This window comes from Takifugu flavidus, chromosome 1 (assembly GCF_003711565.1).
Source record: "Takifugu flavidus isolate HTHZ2018 chromosome 1, ASM371156v2, whole genome shotgun sequence".
In the NCBI taxonomy this organism is placed as follows: domain Eukaryota; kingdom Metazoa; phylum Chordata; class Actinopteri; order Tetraodontiformes; family Tetraodontidae; genus Takifugu; species Takifugu flavidus.
In genome coordinates, this window is record NC_079520.1 from 27,482,561 (window position 1) to 27,500,927 (window position 18,367).

The 18,367-nt window shown below is 50.2% G+C and overlaps 1 protein-coding gene across 1 annotated transcript; it reads left to right on the forward strand.

Annotated features, from left to right (window-relative positions):
• Positions 1 to 514: 514 nt before the first annotated feature.
• LOC130539663 (protoheme IX farnesyltransferase, mitochondrial) lies at positions 515 to 16,712 on the forward strand. Its single transcript, XM_057058155.1, has 7 exons — positions 515 to 654; positions 1,290 to 1,432; positions 1,545 to 1,923; positions 2,685 to 2,809; positions 14,292 to 14,362; positions 15,036 to 15,268; positions 15,991 to 16,712. The coding sequence occupies exons 1-7, from the start codon at positions 624 to 626 to the stop codon at positions 16,419 to 16,421; spliced, it is 1,413 nt and encodes a 470-aa protein (XP_056914135.1). The 5' UTR covers positions 515 to 623; the 3' UTR covers positions 16,422 to 16,712.
• The last annotated feature ends 1,655 nt before the right edge of the window (positions 16,713 to 18,367 follow it).

Here is an 18,367-nt window from a genome sequence, read left to right on the forward strand (position 1 = left end):
AGCTGTGTAGTAGTGGTAGTTGCAGTAGCAGTAGTTGTAACAGTAGTAGTATCAGTAGCAGTAGTAGTAGTAGTTGTAGTAGTAGTAGCAGTTGTAGTAGTAGCTGAGCAGTAGGAGTAGCAGTAGTAGTAGTAGTAGCAGTAGCTGAGCAGTAGTGGTAGTAGTAGTAGTACTAGTAGCAGTAGTAGTTGTAGCAGTAGTAGCAGCAGAAGAAGTAGCAGTAGTCGTAGTAGCAGTAGCTGTGTAGTAGTGGTAGTTGTAGTAGTAGTAGTAGTAGTAGCTGAGCAGTAGTAGTAGTAGGAGGAGAAGTACTACTTAGTCGTGTAGTAAGCCAAGCATGCTCTGTTTCTTCGAAAAGTCCACTACTGATTATCATTTAAGAATTTGAGATTCAAAATTGTACTTTTTTCCAATTATTGTTTGATTCCGAAGTCAAAAAACATTTCAATTGCGGATTTGTCTCGTGTTTTAGTGATTAATTGTTGTCTTTTATCAGCAAACTAACCAAACGAGTGACGTCATTCATTTTACCCCGGAAGTACTTTTTAGCATCAGCGGTCATAATGGCGGCTCGCAGCATGTGAAAGGGGTCGGGAGGGGAGCCGGCTTTATGATACGAGAACATGTATATAACACCATGTAGCAGACTGTCAGGTAACATAAAGTAATAACGGATAAAACGTTTGATATCTAGTCTCAACGCAAAAACATTTTGTCTCTGAAAAGGTTCGGTGAAGCGAAAGCGGAAGCTATCGAACTAGCTTAGCATAGCGCTTACTGTACTGCACTGTGCTGTGAGTGGCTAGTCGCTAGTAATGACCTTAGATGGAAGTTTATCATCAGTGGCCAATTAGTATGCCGAATTATTGTGGATACATTTATATAACTGTTCACGTAATGTGAAAATCGGTGGTTGTGTGGAATTTTAATTTGTTGCATTGCAGATAGATTGCATCATAGAAAGTTATGCATTTGAAATTGCGATATTGCTACTGTGTTATTGCACCATTCACCTTTTATTATCACGTTTTATTTAGTCATTTAAATACCATGCTAAAAACATTACTTACTAGCACTTAGAAAAATAGATACTACGTGATGGAGTGAAAAATTACGAACAATCATTTTCTGCATCCTGTAGTTGTAGCCTTCAGTTATTTGAGTTGCATCTTTTATTAATATTCATGTTTTAAGCAATACCCCTACTACCCTACCTTAACCCTACTAACTAATTAAATGTCCACAAAACCCTTTGCATTGATGGTAATTCTGCTTAATGCTTCTTGCAGGTTTGATTGGCGTAAATCTGAAACGGAAGTTAGTTCAAAATGTTCCCAAATGTAATCCAATTGCTCGCAGCCTTATTCAGCTGCACAGGAGATGTCCCTCAAACTGGCTCACATATCAGCACCTCAACTTCCTGAAACGCCAAGTAAGCTGCCCTTAGTTCCTTCAACTCGATCCCTATACATTAATCATTTTTGCTTTATGGGTGAGTATGTTTTAATCCTCTCCGTAAACAACCGGCTTCTTTTTTTTTGCAGTATGTGTCAAAGAGTAGCAGCGAGCTTCATCAACGTGCCATCCCCAAACAGGCCCAAGTCCTAAATATTGTGGATGAGAGAGATGACAGCACTGAAAGGCAAGTGCAGAGAGTACCAGCTTTTGATCCAGTTAGTCCAGAATCTGCAACTCCTGAACCTCCTGAACCACCCAACGTGAAGCTTGTTTCACAAGATGTGGCAGTCGAGAACAGTCGCCTCTCCGGCACGATAGGGACCCCTCATGTCGAGACTCCTCATGTCCAGGTGGAGACAGATGAGGCAAAGGAAGCACGTTTGGACAGACAATGGAAGCAGCTTAAACTGGATGTGGCTGACTTGCCAGGTATCTACTCCAGGCTCTCCAAAATCAAACTGACAGGTATGCATTTTGGATTGTTTAAAACAATACGTGTTTTGCTATCAAATGAGGTGTCATTTGATTGAGGCTGTTTTCTTCTTGTTGTTAAATGCATTTGTACTGATGACAGTGGTCAGCAGCTTTCTTCTGGATAAAATCACATCTCAACAGTGTGTGAAGGCACACAGACATCAGAGAAGACGTGTTTTTGATTGTTGATATGTGGCTTTTGGCTGTGAGGATGACAAAAAAAGCTGAATGCAGGAAGAGTGAGCGGCTTTGTGAACCGATATGAATCCACATTTGTGCATGATTATCTCTATATTTTGTGACGTTACATTGTGGTTACACTTGCATCATCAAACTATCTGTATATTTGTCCAACCACCATTTTAAACAAAAATAATTGTGCCTTATACTCCTATAAATACGAGTATAAAGGTGTTTACTACACTTTCTAGGTTCTGTTTTTACAGAAGTTAATAAACTAATTGATTCTTTTTATGTGACCAAACCAACAGAATGATACATTCAATGTTCTGGTTGAACCTCACTCGCAGGTTTTAGATCCACGTCTCAACACTTAGAAATGATTAGTTAATGTTGGAATGAATCACAAAAAATGGTCCATTCCAAATTGAGATTTTATTTTTTTTTTTTATTTATTTTTTTTCTACACAAATGTCAGTATCATCTGCTTTTTGGCCTAACTGGACACCTGAAATCAAAGAAAAAATACACTGGACTGTAAAGTTGTATCATTTTATTCTTGATGTTTGCAGCGTTGGTGGTTACAACAGCAGCCGCTGGTTATGCAATGGCTCCGGTGCCCTTTGACCCTCTGACCTTTGTCGTGGCCTCCCTGGGAACGGGTCTCGCCTCATGTGCCGCAAATTCAATTAACCAGGTCAGTGGTCCTCCCAACCATTCAGGCCTGGCTTGTGCTGCGTCCACCTGTAAACCTCACCAATGTGTGAATAATAACATTGACTTCTCATCAGATTTGGAGATTTGTGCACTTTTAGCAAGTCCTACATATCATTAGCTTCCAGAGATTGGAGGTAAACTGGAAGCATGTGTGTTTACTGTGTAATAAACCGCCCATGAATCGCACGACTAACCACAGTTTATTTACTCCCATTACAAATGGCCCATACAGCAGAAATGGTAAACACAACTGTGGCTAAAGGCGTTAGCTTTGCGAAGTGGATTTTTACATTCCTCTTGTCTCAGGAAGAGTCGGTTTGTGGATTGTCCCGGCGCTGGTGTCCTCTTTTTGACGTCCTTGTTGACAGTGCGGTTGGAAAGCTGCCCAGCACACCCTCCCATCTACTCCTCAGACATTCTTCTTCTGCTACGCATTCAAAAACACTCCGAATTGTCTCTAACACTGTTATTATTCCCCAGTTGAAAGCTTCTTGTCTGTGCAGTAAACACTGCAGCACAAGTACACCTCGACTCTCAGGACGTCAGGAGTTTGGCCCCCGCCGATACCTGTAGTTAATGTTGTACACAGGAATTTGCTCCATGACTCAGTGCTGTTAGCATAATGAGTGACCTCTCCCTTGGCCCTTGAACGAACTCGAAGTTGTGTCTTTGGCCTGTAATTTGGCGAAGGCTTTGATTACACTGAGGCTTCCTGCCCCGGGGGCCGACACACACGCTGCTGTCCTCCATGCTGCTCCAGCTCGTTCCTCCGTCACATCTGTGGACGTGAATCTGCCAAAGTTCCCTCACTCTTGTTTTTATTGAGTGGCATTCAGTCCTTTTCAGCTCCCAGTCTGATGCTATTTTCAGTCTGTTTCACCTCCTCATTATGAGCAGGTGTGTAAATATCCTACAGGTATTTGAAAAATGAGAGTCGTCCAGGCTCCAGCTCCAAGACAGTCGGGGCGTTGAGAGACGTAATAGGCGGCTGCCACTGTTCGTCCCTCACGCGTGCCTTTATCTGCAGGACCACCCTCACATCAGTCCTGTCAGTCTTCATTTTCTCCACTAAATCGGCCCCCGGGTTGTGATACAACACGGCCTCATATTTCAGTGAAGCCCTGTTTGCTTTTCAGTGCCTCGTTTGTCGGCTCCTCGGGTCAACTGGGGCTTCAGACCTCGAATGATTTTAGAGAAAGAGTTAAAAAGGCATTTTAAAAGCCGTAGAGGTCACAACTCTCATTAAGTAATCTTTGAAAGGATGATTGGGGATGAGCGTGTTTAAAGGCTGCCGTTGCCCGTCTGGTATGAGAACTATGTGTCCCCCTGCCTGCGAATGAAAGGTAATTGTGGGTGTTTTTATTTGAGTATGGGTGACGTGTAATGGCCTGTTGCACTGCGGCGGCTGTGGCGGCGTTCTTCAGAGAAGCAGCCTCACCTGACGTCCCTGATCTCACCCCCTCACTCGTTCATTGGTGCCGCAGAAACTCATCCTTCCTTCGTTTGTGCTGCCAGATCTTTGCGCTCTGTAGCCCCACCACAGTCCCTTAACGCCCCGCATCGAACGAGGCGACGGGGTGCAAGCGTGTGACCACGCAACCGCCGAATTACCTCGAGGGAGGAACAAAATGCTTTGGCTCTTGGAAGCTGCAGCCAGACCTTCCAAGGAGCTGTCAGAAGCCGAGGCGGCTCGACGTCCCGTCGGGAAGCGCCCACGGGGCAAATACAGATGTTGCGGTCGTCTTTTAGAATGTTGCTCTAAACAGGAAACTGACAGAAGGGTGTGAACGCTTGGAGTCGCGTAACAACGCTGCCTATAGAGTTTCCCAGCAGAGTCAACAAGAGTGCATATTTTATTGATGCTGCCTTTTAATTAAAAACAAATAAAATGGCCTTGTTGTGATCCTTTTAATCACTGGACATGATCACTTCCTTTTATTGCAAAGGGTGCCAGGTTCATCCATTAAGCTCGGAGCGGCTGCGTCGCTTCCTTTTGCTCTTCCGCTCCGTTTTAAAGCTGCTGGTAATTCTGCGTCCTGCACAGTTTGATCGCGTCCTTCGGGTTTCGCCGCAGGACTTGGACAGATCGGGCTGGTTCCACTCCTCGCTCTTTCTCTTTCATAGCCTTCCTGCTTGAAACCGTAACCGTGGTTGCGGCGTCGGGGTCTGGTTCCCCCCCCTGACCAGGCAGAACCTCTGCAGGTGTTCCAGCTGTCATCACCTTCCAGTCTGGGCACCGTCTCACCTAATTGGGTAATTGAGTCAGAAGACTTTTTTATGCCGGAGCCAAAAAGGCTGCGGGCTTCCCTGAGGTGTCCCGGTTCACCAGAACAGGCCCGGTGTTCCCCGTTCCTGAGCGCTGGGCTGTTCTGACAGCGGTTATGTTGGAATCGCACCAGCGTTGGTTTGCGAGGAAAGCTCGGTCTGACTTGTGTGTCTGCTATGTGTCATTTCTGCTTTTGTGACTATTGTAGCGGGTTTTTCTTTTGTGTCTCCGTCTCCTGTGGTGAGTGGTCTGAAGCTAGCACGCACAGGCGAGCCCCCACAAGCCCCCGGCTCCGCCCCTCTGTCCTGTCCTGTGTGGACATGCATCATTTACCCTCATGTACGCGTCCGCATGTGCGTCGTGGTCCTCTATCTCACCTCTAATGAAGTTCTTGTTGTGAGACTCCGCCGAGACACGTTGACGTGGTGTTTTCACGTCTACGTACGAGGGGAGGATCGTTGCAGTGTGTTTAGTGTTGTGAGGGCGTTAATTAGGTCGGGCAAATGATTTCACTTTATGTGTGCTTTTAGAATCTAAATGAACGTTTACAAGACCAGTCGGAGGCTCTTTGGGAGGTGGGGAGGGGGGGAATAATCAGTTCCTCCGCACATGTTGCTGGAAAAGGGGTGCCTGTGAAAGCGTTTGTGTCCTGATGGACGCTGAGGTGTGATTGTTTGCAGATTTTTGGTGGAGGGAAATTAAAAAGCTCTCTGACTCCCCAAGATGCTCCTCCCCAACAGTTGAAGCCGCCCTTTTGGTTTTGGCAGGTAGATGGCGCCGGGAGGCGTCCGTCCGGGAGTCCTGTCGTCTAATTGGCTGTTCAGAAGTGTTTTGTCTGGATCATTTAGGCGCTTTCACAGGTGCCTTTGCTAAAGTTAAAGGCCAAACACATCAGAGGCTGAACAACACGAGGGATTGAGCGAGAGGTTTTCTCCCCCCTGAGTGCAGCTGCTGCTCTTTTAGATTAACAAGGTTAAAACAAAAGTGCGTTCTGATCTTTGACATCCATCCCATTTGGTTCTTTGTATTGAAGCTCTCCACCAAGCTGTTCCCTTTGCCTGGGAGAAGGAACAAATTCCTTTTTAATTGCAAGATGGCCCAAAAACTGCCTTTTCTGTTTTTTAACCGTAGGATTAATATAAATATTTAACATTTCTGTTTAATATTTAATTTTTTACAGGCTTTTGTCTGATGGACCCCAGGGTTCCAGGCTGGTTTAAACTGTACAAACGCACGTGTGGCAGCCTCAGAGGGGAGACAGATGGTTTCCTTTGATAAAGTGATGGAGGGTAAATCCATCAATTATACAGCCCCAAAATGATGCTGAAGGGAAGTGGGAGCTAAGATGGGTGCCAGGCAAAGATCGTCAGTATTATTCTATACGTTAATCATATTTAAGCTACGTTCAATCATCTAGAATTTGTCTTTTTACCCTGCAGAGCAACATTCTAAAAACGCTGGTAGGTTTAGCTGCTATGTTTATTAGGATTGTGAGCAGCAGCGGAGCAGCTAACAGCCTTTATGCTGTCGATTTTATGTGTAGAAGTTCTCCCACTGGTGCGAATCCTTACAGTTCCACTTCCTGCCGAGCCGTCAATAAAAGGCGCTTCATTAAATCCCGCTGAGGAATTTTAAGAGTTAGATTGGAAGCCCGAGATCCTCCTCATCAGCAGATTTAATTGTTGGCTCGAGCAGCGTTTAACAACTTCAAAGTTTCGGCTTTTGTTCCAAGCCATCGGAACATCTCCTCGCTCACGTCATCTGTTTTTGAAGCTCACACCTGCGACCGTGCGGCGCTCACACGCAACGCGTCTCCCGGGCTGTCAGGGCCGAGGCGTGTTGTGCAAACACGCCTTCGCCACAATAGCGCCGCCGTCACCCAAGGGGATGAAGATGACTGAGTGATGGGCAGGCTGAGCACCTCCCCCCCACCTCCTGGATGAGCTGTTAGTTTCTGACAAAACACTGTGATTATGGGCTTCGACTAACAAGGAGCGATTAAGACGCTATTGAGTCAATGGGGAAGGGGGGGGGCAGTCATCGCTGAACCTTCTGGTGCGATGAAGTGGTCACGTTTGATCTCACGCAAGCTGAGTAAATGTTGGAACTCCGGCTACAACAGCTACGTCACTGCCTGTGTGAGCGGGGGCACGATTAGCATCCACTGACTTTAGAGACATGGTCGCGTCCCCTTACACACGCCATAACCCTGCACGTTTTTATTTTTAAACGGAATGCCTAGATTCTGCAGGTGATTGTGCGTTTAAGATGATGGCGTGGCCCCGTAATGATTTTCCTCTTTGTGAGTCTCAACCCAAGACAAGTGGGAGGCCTCATTGTGTGACGCTGTGGTCCATGGATAATTAACAAAAAAGCAAGTAGGCCAGTTGGTGGCATGTCTGAGAGGCAGCCCGGAATGCTAATTTGGTTCAAACGGAGAAGCTTTGGGGTGAGAGCATCTCTGTTGGAAAACAAAATGGTTCCCTTCGTCGGTATCACGCACTTAAAGGCATTTACGTTTAAATACTTAAATGCTGCAACCTTTGACAGGTTTTTCCCTTTTCTCTAATTACAAAATGATCCGTAACGACGTCTCATTAACTGCTTTTTCATGATAAACATCACCTTTTATCCCCCATCAAAGTCGACTGTAATGATAAAAGATTGCGGTGATAATTGTTCCGTGCTAATCAGATGTTATGCTAACTGTTACTGGCCAGAGGCTTCAGAGTGTCACTCACTATGCTGATTGTTTTACATGGCTGCGAGGCAATCTATACCTAGTAATTAGTACGTACATCCAAGTAAAGGTAATAGATTCTGAGATTCTAATGAGAACGGTGCTCAGAGATGTTCAGTTCTACCTGTTTCTCTGCTCTTTGTACCAGCCATTACTGTTTTTGCTTTGTAGCTAACCACACCTGAGGATCACAAAGGGAGCAAAACAGCAAAAGCTGCCTCTTTCTCCCATTCCCCCAACAACACAGCGTCATTGCGCGATGCTTTTAGGACTTAATAACTGTTTACCGAGGCCCACCTGTCAGTTCAGGGCTGCAGCCAACTGCAGGGACACATCTGATCTGGTTCCTAAGCGACGTCTTTCATCGAGGCGCCGTTCTTTCATACGTTTCCAAACATGTTTCCCAGGGTAAACTGCCTTCTCATTCTTCTCGCTAAACATTTCTTTGGCACGTGATGAAGGTGACCTTGTGTAAACAGCCGGGTCCGGTTCTTCAAAAAAAACCAACCCAAAAACCTCCAGCGCCTCGCTCGCCCTCCGCCTGCCCACGAGCGCTTTGAGCGCCACACGTGTGTTTTGCTGCGGAGGCCGATAATGTCGCCGTCCGCCGTGCTTTCAAAGGGCAGGAAGTAAGCGCCAGCGTGCTCCCCTTCATTTTCCACCCACAGAACTGTAATCATCCTGAGAACGATAAGCTTCGTGCCTGCGTGTGGGTGCGGGGTTCATCCCCATCCAGAGGATTCAACGTGTCCGTGCGCCCTCAGTGGTCCCGGGCGTCGGCCCGGAGACCTTTTTCATCCGGGGAATTCTTTTGTAGCCATTGCTGCTGCAGGGATTAAAGAGAGTGGCTCTAATTTAACCACCTCGCCCTTTTTATGCTGCTTTCTGTTGCCTTGCGGGCTTTGATGAATCCTTTGCTCCGCGTTCTGTGCACACACGTGCACGTGAACTTCAAGGTGGCAGCAGACGGCAGATGGTGTCCCTGATAAGAGCGTTTTCAGCTGGCTAAATTGTAATGGCACGATTTATTGGCTATAAAACTCAGGGAGCATTTCAGAAACCCCTGTAAAGCAGCTCTGATGTGACGAGTTTGTGGCTAGCACCTCCGAACTCTGCTCTCTGTATCACGTAACATCCTGACAGGAAGAATTCCTGTTACATCCACGCGACAGAGGGCTGACAGCTCACTAAAGAACCTGTCGAGAGGCTGACTCGGTGTTTTCCTCTCGGGGTGTGGAGAGAAGAGAGGAATCAGACGCTAGCAGCAGGGGGGGGCAGGCTGCTGTTCACAGGCTCTGAGACACAAATGCTGGAGCTGCTCGTTGTGTTGTGCTGGCGTCGGCTGTCTTGTCAGATGTCGCACGTGTCTTCCCGCTCGCCACCCGGCTGCACCGATCAACACGCCAAGTGCAAAGTTGGGCGGGAGCTCCGCCTCCTCCGGGGCGCCGTCGTTTTGATTTGAAAAGCTCGTTGAAAGGACCTGTCCGGACGAAGGGCCGCGTTCCGCCGCGGGCCGCCGCTGCCGGTGCACGTCTGGCAGAGGTGCTGACGGCCGCCGTCACGTTCGAGAGAACGCTCCCAATTTCCGAGGGGCGCGTTTCATCGGGACGTTCAGGACCAGCCGTGCCAGAGACGTATTAGAGTTGACACACGCTCATTCCAGGCTCGTTGAGGTCAGACGCAGCTGTGCCTCAAACTCCAAACACACACTCCTGCCCTGTTTCCAAACCGGACCAAACTGTTCTGGGCCTTTCAAACGGCATCTCCTGTCAGACACACCAGCGCTGAAGGTGGAAAGGACTGTTTATTTCCCTTTAAACAAGTGACCACACACACACACACACACACACACACACACACTCTCTCTCGGCCTTTAGCTGATATATTTTCCCACAGTACGTCAGACCGAGTCGCTGTGATTTATCTTTATAGTTAATGCTAATCAGGAAGGGCAGAGAAATGCCTCCATGAGTAACTGTAACTTATCAGACTCAGACTAGCGATACGGCTCGTAGCTACTCAAAGGGAATTTCTCCTGTTTGCACAGTTGATAACTTTGACGCGGGGTGAAAATAAATGTGCGCTGGCGTCCAGCGGCGCGAGATTCCGCGGGGATAACTTCTCCTGTAACGGAGGAATGATATATGAAAGTCTTTGGCTCCGCTTCAGTCCAGTCTTTAACATTCTGGTGTGACGTATATTTCGACTAAAGTGGCATATTTATGAATGAGCCTCTGTGGCCGCCATCGTTCTGTGAGCTGAAACCAAACCTGGATTTGATAATCTCCTCATGAGAGAGGCTCTTCTGCTTCCCACCCCGGCGTCGGTGTGTAATCCTCCCTTAAACTAGGAGCCACAGGCAGCAGAACTGATGAGGGACTGTGGCATCATATGGCACATGAGATCCCATCTTCCCCTTCCAGAAAAGGATGAGAAAATGTGGTCCCCCCCCCCCCATCTCATTTCAGGCACCGACTCTCTCCTCCCAAATTCCGTGCGTCTCCTCAGATCGATTAGGGCAGAGGTAATGCGGCTGTGCTCGGCATTAATTGGCAGATTAACATACGGCCAGTTTAGCACTTCACTGTAGCACACTGGAGCCATTAATCAGGGGGGAGGCGCTGCCAGCTGAAAGGCTGCCAGCGGCTCTGCCCGGCCCACTAGGCAGAGGAGCCGTAATTGTGGGTTTAGCATAGCCCGAAGGGAGAAGTGATCCAGCCTCGGGCCAGACGGCACTGCAGCCTCGACCGTCCAGGACGGAAGAGACACGCCGAGGGTGGAACATGGGAGCCTCTCGCTTGTGAAGGGACTTTAGGCGCTGTCACACGTAGCATCCCTCCCCCGCCGCGGCTTTTATGTTTACTGTGAACCGAAGCAAGGCGCCGGACGCCGGAGTTGTTCCGGATCACGCCGAGCGCCATGGGTTGATTCTTTAAACTTGAATTTCACTTAATGGCTGCTGTTGTCTTGGCAAGTGAGACATCGATCTGGACACCGGTCCGTCACAGACTGGTATTAAGCCGTTAGCATGACTTTGTTGCACCGCCTTAGTAGTAATGCTAAACCAGAGCTAGCTGAGCGTAGCATATTCAGTGTAGCTGAATCTTGGCTCAGACCTGAAGGCATGAAAACGACCCTCTTCCCAGCTAATCTACCACGTTGCATCAAAAGAGGCGGAGGGGCTTGAAAAACATCTGCCAGCTGTCCGTCGGCAGCGTTCCAGACTGGGTCGCCGCTCGCCTCTTTTCCTCTTTCACCTTGGTGCCGTGAACCCAGAGATGAACCCGGTGTGAACGTTACCTTGGAGCGCCAATAACCAACAGCGTGTCTCTGGTTACCGGTTCATTGAGGCTGAATAAAACTTGAGTTTAGAGCTGATGGATTTAATGCTTCTTATTCCAGAGCGCTCCGTCTTTGTCTTCTGTCTCCAGACTCATCATGCTCATCTGTTCTCACCCGCGTTCTGGACTTCTTGACGTTAATTTGCTCAGTCGCTCTGTTAATAATTAGCCGTGGCAGCGTTGGACAGGTTGTCTAGGCTAACTGTGACATCACAGCATTGTTCACATAGCTTCTTCTCACTGAACACGCACCTGAAGCTCTAATCTGACAGAGCAGCACCCAGGAACCCTTTAATCTTCCCGGTCTGCGTGTTTTCCCTGTTGTTTCGTTTCCCTTCACTCATTCCATCTAAAACGTTGCGAACGTCTGCCAGGACCGTTGAACTGACATCTGAGGTCGGCCCAATCAGTGCAGATCTGAGGCTGCTTGGTCACCGAGCGCTCGATCCCAGACGCTCCACGCTTGGCGTTGGAGGGGGCTTTGAGAGCTCTCCTGCTCTGTCAAGTGGACTTGGCCCGAAGGCGCCCCAGCACCGCCCACCCTGCGTGCACGTGCGGCTCTGCCATCCTGCTGCAGCGCACGTGAGCAGGTGACAAGTGATGGTCTCTTATTTTGGTGAGTTTACCCAGTGTGCACCTGGGTTTTCATCAGGAGGGCGAGGACGATGTGGTGTTGAGACTAGCTGAGGTTGTGTGTGTGTGTGTGTGAGTAAATACACAGCGTGCAGTCATGTGACTCCTCCGTGACCTTCAGTCAGTGGGGGGGAGGGGGTCGGGAACCAATCAGCCACACGGAGAACAAACTCTTTTCCTTCTTTGTCCTTAATTGTGCGGTTCACCGTCCAACCTGATCCAAGTACGTGGCCCCTCATTTCCCTCAGTATCAAAGTCACCGCAGCTGCACGAGGGTTCCTGGGCTTGGAAACAAGAACAGGAAGTGTGCCTACAGCCCGTCCTGGTGTTGGGGGCAGGTCCGCTCTTTGATAGCTCCGAGCATCTGCCAGCTCCACCCCCCCACCCCCCACCCCCCCGGCTGTGGTTCCCTCTTCGGACGCGCCTGTTTTCCATCTCCATCACCTGGAAGATCATTGTTCCAACAGTTCTTTGCTGCGCGTCTGTGTTTGCGGTTAGAATCCAAAGCAGCCGCCAGCTCTTCCTAACAGCCGCTTCCATCGCCCAGGCGACCCCGGTGTCCCGACCCGGTCCGTCAGAATCAGGAAACTGCGCGGCTGTCTGATGGCAGATCTTTCATCTCTCAACCTTCATCTGTGTGCAGCAGATAAAGCTCCGATCCAAAGCTCCGTTTCGCTCCCCTGGTGTCGGCCTGTGAATAACGAGTGAGCTCCCAGAATAAACGGCTGGCACCGGAACGGTCCGATCCGGTGGCTCTGGTTGGGAGCGATGTGAGCTGGTACCAGTTAGCAGGCACCACATTCACCAGTTCAACTAAAATGGAAACTTTGGGACATTTTACTGTCCTCTAGTTTGTTTTCAACCCAAATATTTGTCTCCTCTTGGGAAAAAAAACAAAAAACTTGGTGTGTTTACATGTTGTTGTTGACCTATTCCGTTAGCATACCTGTAGCAACGCACGTGCACGTCCACGTGCAGGAAAGGGCTCCGTTTATTTAATGCCGTCTCTGACGCGGCGGTGTCGGGCGGAAACAATGACGCGGTGCCACCGATGTGAACCAGATGAGGGAGGGAGGAGCCAGAACAGGACCGGCAGAGCGGCGTTGGCTTCAGAGCATCTGCACAGCGGCGAGGCGGGTCGGTCCGAACGGTTCCTCCTGTCCTTCAGACACAGGACCACCACCTCTTCAGTGTCTGGATCTTTGTTTCACACGCGGGATCCGAACCCAGTAGATGTGTTTTTATGTGAGCGATGTTGCAGCGAGCTTGGCCCTGGCCCAGTCCCTGGCCCCGGCCCCCGCCCCCGGCCCCGGCCCCGGCCCTGGCCCAGTCCCTGGCCCCCGCCCCCGGCCCCACCTGAGGCCTGGGTGAACGGGGCTCTGCTCTGGCCACACCCTGCATTTCTCTCTCCGCGGCCCCTGACCTCCTGACGCATTTCCTGACCCGGGAAATAGAATTAACACCTCGGTCTGGGCCCGGGGGTCCCGCAGAGGCCCACACAGCTGTCCGTTAGACGGGGCCGGTCCGCCGACACCCTGCTAGCTCCAGTGCAACTCATCGGGCTAAACTCACCTGCCTCTCTCTGAATGCTCGTTCCTGCCCTGGAAGCAGCACAGCTCCTCTGAGTTTTGGGGGATTCTGGTGCGGACCGCGATGACCCCAGAGCTGCAGGGTTTCCCATCAGAACCCACCTCTTTTCCTGTGCTGTGTTCAGGTTCTTTTAAACACCATCAGGATCCTGCATTTTAACATGTTTCAGCTTCATGATGAGACTAAATCAGAAAAGTGCTTTCAGAAGAAAAAGATCCATGATCTGTTTATGAGATATTTTATGAGGCGCGTATATCACAGGAGATGGAGCCTTCTATTCCATACACTTTATCTGTTTTCTTCATTACCCAAAGGGGCTAAACGCACATATGTGTGTGTTGGCCCGTGCACCCTGGTGCACGCACGCAGATTAACCAGTTCCTGCGTTTAAGCGCCCCATGTGTTTGCGTTTTAGTCACACATTTCCAATCTCGTGGGGGCACTTTGAAGCAGACTCCTCCAGAGCAGATCATAAAACGGGAGGATAAGTAGTTTTTCACATACTTGTGTCCCAGAACTCCCCCGACCCAACAGCACGGCCTCCACCTTCCACCTCCGAGGTGAGCATGTGCTGCCCCCCTCTCCCCCCCCACCACACACACACATACACACTTTGTTTCTGTCCAGATGTGTCATGGAAAGAGTCACAAATGCAGCTGTGGTGGAAGTCCTGGCAGGACTTATAGATTTCCTAAATTGATTTACGCGTCTGTGAACATTAACGCGGCGCGGAGTGGGGGGGGGGGTGCCGGCGCTGGCGGGACCCTCCATCATCCCCCCGTAAACGTGTGTCGTTCGGAGCGGCTCGCTGGGAACAGCGGAGGCGTTTTACCTGCAGGGCGGCAGGAAGGAGCACGTGGAAGCTGACGGCGTGTGTTTTCTGTTTACGCAGTACTTCGAGGTGCCCTTCGACTCCAACATGAACCGAACCAAGAACCGCCCGCTGGTCCGAGGACAAATCAGGTATCAGGTGTTTGTGTTTGCATGCGTACCTGTGTCACACACACACACACACACACACACACACACACACACACACACGCCATTGTGATGCAAAACCACAGGTGTATTTGTCCGTGTTCCCTTAAATAAAGCATCAGCCCATATTGAGTTCTGGACGGTGGAGTGTGACCTTAACGGGGGTGTCGGTCAGCAGCGGCGCTTCTCTGCCTCACACCTGTCGGGTGTAATGCGACCACGCTTCGGAGGAGGAGGGTCTTCTCGACCTGCCCCGCCACCACAGGAAGCTGCCCCTTCCTCGCCCCGGGGACCCTCTGCTGAATCCTCCCCGACGGAGGTGGAGAAGAGGAGGATGCTCGGCACCATAGCTCGGGTTTGAGGAATTCTCCGCTGGATGTGGGGGGGGGGTCGAGCCGATGTCCTGCGTCTAAACACAGCCCCCCCCCCCCCCCCCCACTGGTGTCTGTGAGATGTGTAAAAACGCTGTCCACCACTCCGGAGGCCTGAACGTGGAGCCAAACAAGCCATCAGCGGGCCTCGCTTCACACTTTCTCCGTGTTTTCTTTAGAATGCAGCCAGTTTGTGCCCCCCCCCCCCCCAGCTGTCTGTCATGTTTCATCCCTTTCTGTGCTCACACATCTCTTGCATCTCTAATTTTCTCGTCCCCTCGCATCAGCCCCCTCCACGCCGTGACCTTTGCCCTGGCCTGTGGAGTTCCTGGCGTCGCCCTGCTAACGCTGGCCGTTAACCCCCTGACGGGCCTCCTGGGTGCCCTCAACATCTTCCTCTACACTTGTTGTTACACGCCGCTCAAGAGGCTCAGCATCGCCAACACCTGGGTGGGGGCGGTGGTGGGCGCCATCCCGCCCGTCATGGGCTGGACCGCCGCTACAGGCTGTCTGGAGCCAGGTACGACTCGTTATTGCTGACTTTGTCTGTTTGAGGGTTTCCAATTTCCCCTTTTATGAAATAAACATTTTGAAGTTTCTAACAAGTCGCGTCTTGTGGAGGTTCAACTTTAACGGGCGATTAAAATCCAGTATTTCACCTTCTGAAGCGGCGAAACTCTGGCTCTGCTTTGTTGTAGCTGCAAACAAAGTCTCGATAAACGCATCGACTTAAACAGCTCGTCACATGAAAGGGCTTAATTACACTTATTCACTCAGGGCTACAAATGCGGAATGATTTAGCGTGCTAGCGTAGCGAGGGCGGGGCCTAACGGGCCCGTGTGAAACAGTGCTTTGTTATGGCAACGGTGCGAGATGTTTCCGTCGTGTTCCTCCGAGAGCTGCAGGCCTGCAAATATTTGACCTGCGTGATGCGTTCAGTGGAAATCCGTCGAATGGGAGACGAGGCCGGCGACTAATGGGACGTTGACTGGTAATGTGATGAGTCACCGCTCTCCCGGGAAACGTCGCGTTAGGCTCTCGTACGGGCGGCGCAATAATCGCCGGTGAAGTCGCTCTGTTTTGAAAGCGTCCAGATGTTCGGCGGTTCCATCTGGAATTAGACAATTACACCTTTAAACAGAGCCAGATTTCTTCTGTGGTCACATCTGTGCAGAGGTGGATCGCTGCCACTTGTTCACTGATGCCCCCCCCCCCCCCTCTCTCTCTTGCCCCCGCCCACAGGTGCCCTGCTGCTGGGGGGGTTACTGTACAGCTGGCAGTTCCCGCACTTCAACGCCCTCAGCTGGAACTTGAGGGAAGACTACTCGCGCGGCGGCTACCGCATGATGTCCGTCACCCACCCGGGCGTGTGCAAGCGGGTGGCCCTGCGCCACAGCCTGGGCCTGGTCGGCCTGTCCGCCTTGGCGCCCGCGGTGGACCTGACCACGTGGGCGTTCCCCGTGGTCTCGCTGCCCATCAACCTGTACATCAGCTACCTGGCCGTCCGCTTCTACCACAAGTCGGACCGCAGCAACGCCCGGAAGCTGTTCTTCTGCAGCCTGTGGCACCTGCCCATGCTGCTGCTGCTGGCGCTCACCTGCAAGAAGCCGCGCCGGGACGCCGACGCCCCCGCCCCCGCCGCCGCCTCGCCGGCGGACTCTATGGCGTCGTAGCCGCCGCGGCGCCCGTTTTAACCTCCGTATCCTCCCGTCAGGAGCTGCATTGGGATCATTGTATCGGATTTACAGACACAGCGGGCGATCACGTGTGTGTGGACTGAATATACTGTATTTATTTGTCATATTGTAGACGACGGACGCTCCCGCGCGCCCACTCGCGGCTCAAAAATCGCACAAATGAAACAAATACCGACGGGATCAAAATGCTTGCTTGGAGATTCTCAGACATTCTGCTGGGATTCACCCGAAATTCAAATGTTCCGCCAAATAAACACATGACTGCGACTCTGTCTCCTGTTTTCACTGCGCTGCCGATTCGGGAAGCTTGGCCAGAACTGGGTCCGCGGGTCGTTCGGGGCGTTTAGATTCATGTTTCCTCCTGAGGAGCCCTGTTTAGGGGACCACCTCTGCACCTGTCAGTCAACATTCGCCCCCCCCCCCCCCCCTCCCTCCTTACTCCCTCGTTTTTGGCGTTTGGTTGCACTTACTGCGCCGCGCCCGCGTTCCCCTCCCCGGCCGTGGGATTTATCCAAGGCCGGGGAGGCCCGAAACGGCCCCGACGTCCTCGTAAAGCGTCTGAGCGGATACGAGTTTTGGTATCGGCGGGGTGAAAGGGGAGCGATGGAGCCAGCTGCCGCGGCCGAGGGAGGGAAACGTGGGGAAAGGACACACACGCGCAACCTGTTCAGGGATCAGATATCACAGCCAACCTTCAGAGCTCAGGCCCAGTTTACAACGTCCGCTGGCCCGGGGGTGCAGCCGGCGCTGGGCCCGGCGCTGGGCCCGGCGCTGTCTTGTCCCTCAGACGGGTCTGATCACTTCTTATATCTGAAACATCAGACCTCATCACTTCAAATATGGCATGATTACCGATGCGTGTTTGATTAATTAGAAGAGATATGGAGGTGTTAGCGTCCCCCCGTGGATGCTAACATTTCTACCGAAGCCTGTGATGGACAAAGAAGTATAGAAATTACTAGTAAGGCTTCACTTGAACCCTGAACTGGAGTTTTTGGGTGCTCTCAGTCTGTGCTTTCACAGCTACGCGCCACCCAAACGCTGGCCAGGTAAGGATTTCGGCTCTTTCCGTTCTTTAAATTGTTGCCGCATGAAGCAAAATTCCTTAAAAATAACAAAATTTGGAAAATAAAAGAGGCTAAAAATGATGTAAAGTTACAAACGGTCTCCGGTGTCAAATGTTTCTATTTTAAAGTGGATTTCCATTGAAACTTCAGATCATTTCACCGTTCACGTACGTGCACAGAGGAAACTTGACTAAGTTTTGGTCAGTTTATGTGTTCGGGATCCGTCAGTTATACGACGACCAAAAGCTTCCAGAAATTTTTATTGCCCAGAATGACTCATATTTTTTAATACATCTGTTAATTGTAAACGTGGAGAATTTTCTTATTTTTTTGTTTCTAAGGTAATTTGTCCCGTATTTTTTTTTTTTTTTGTAGTTTTTTTTTTTTTAAACCCTGTGACACACAATTTAGATATTACTTTTTTTTGTGGAAATTAAATTCACAATTATTTTATTTGCTCTTTCTTCCTGTATCAATTTCAAATTTTGCCAGATTTCGGCATCAGTCAAACTCAGGTTTAGTGGCTCTGGTGACCTTTGGCCTCCCTTCAGCCCCTTCACTAATCTAGAATCTAGTTTCAGGAAACTAAAATCAAATATTACCAAACGGATCAGACCCGACTGACAGAATTCATCCTGATTTGCGGTGTTTTTAAAATCTGGGAACCGGTCAAATCATTTCAAAGAAGAGATCTGTTTAAATCCAGTCCGCCGGTGATCTGGTGGTTTGGAATTCCGGATCTACTTTGACTCGTCTCGAAAACGAGCTCCAGCCTTTATTTGACCACTTTCCTTTTCTTTTCTCTTCAAATCCGAAAATCAAGTTCTTCTTCCTCTCCTGAGGTTTTAGCCTCCG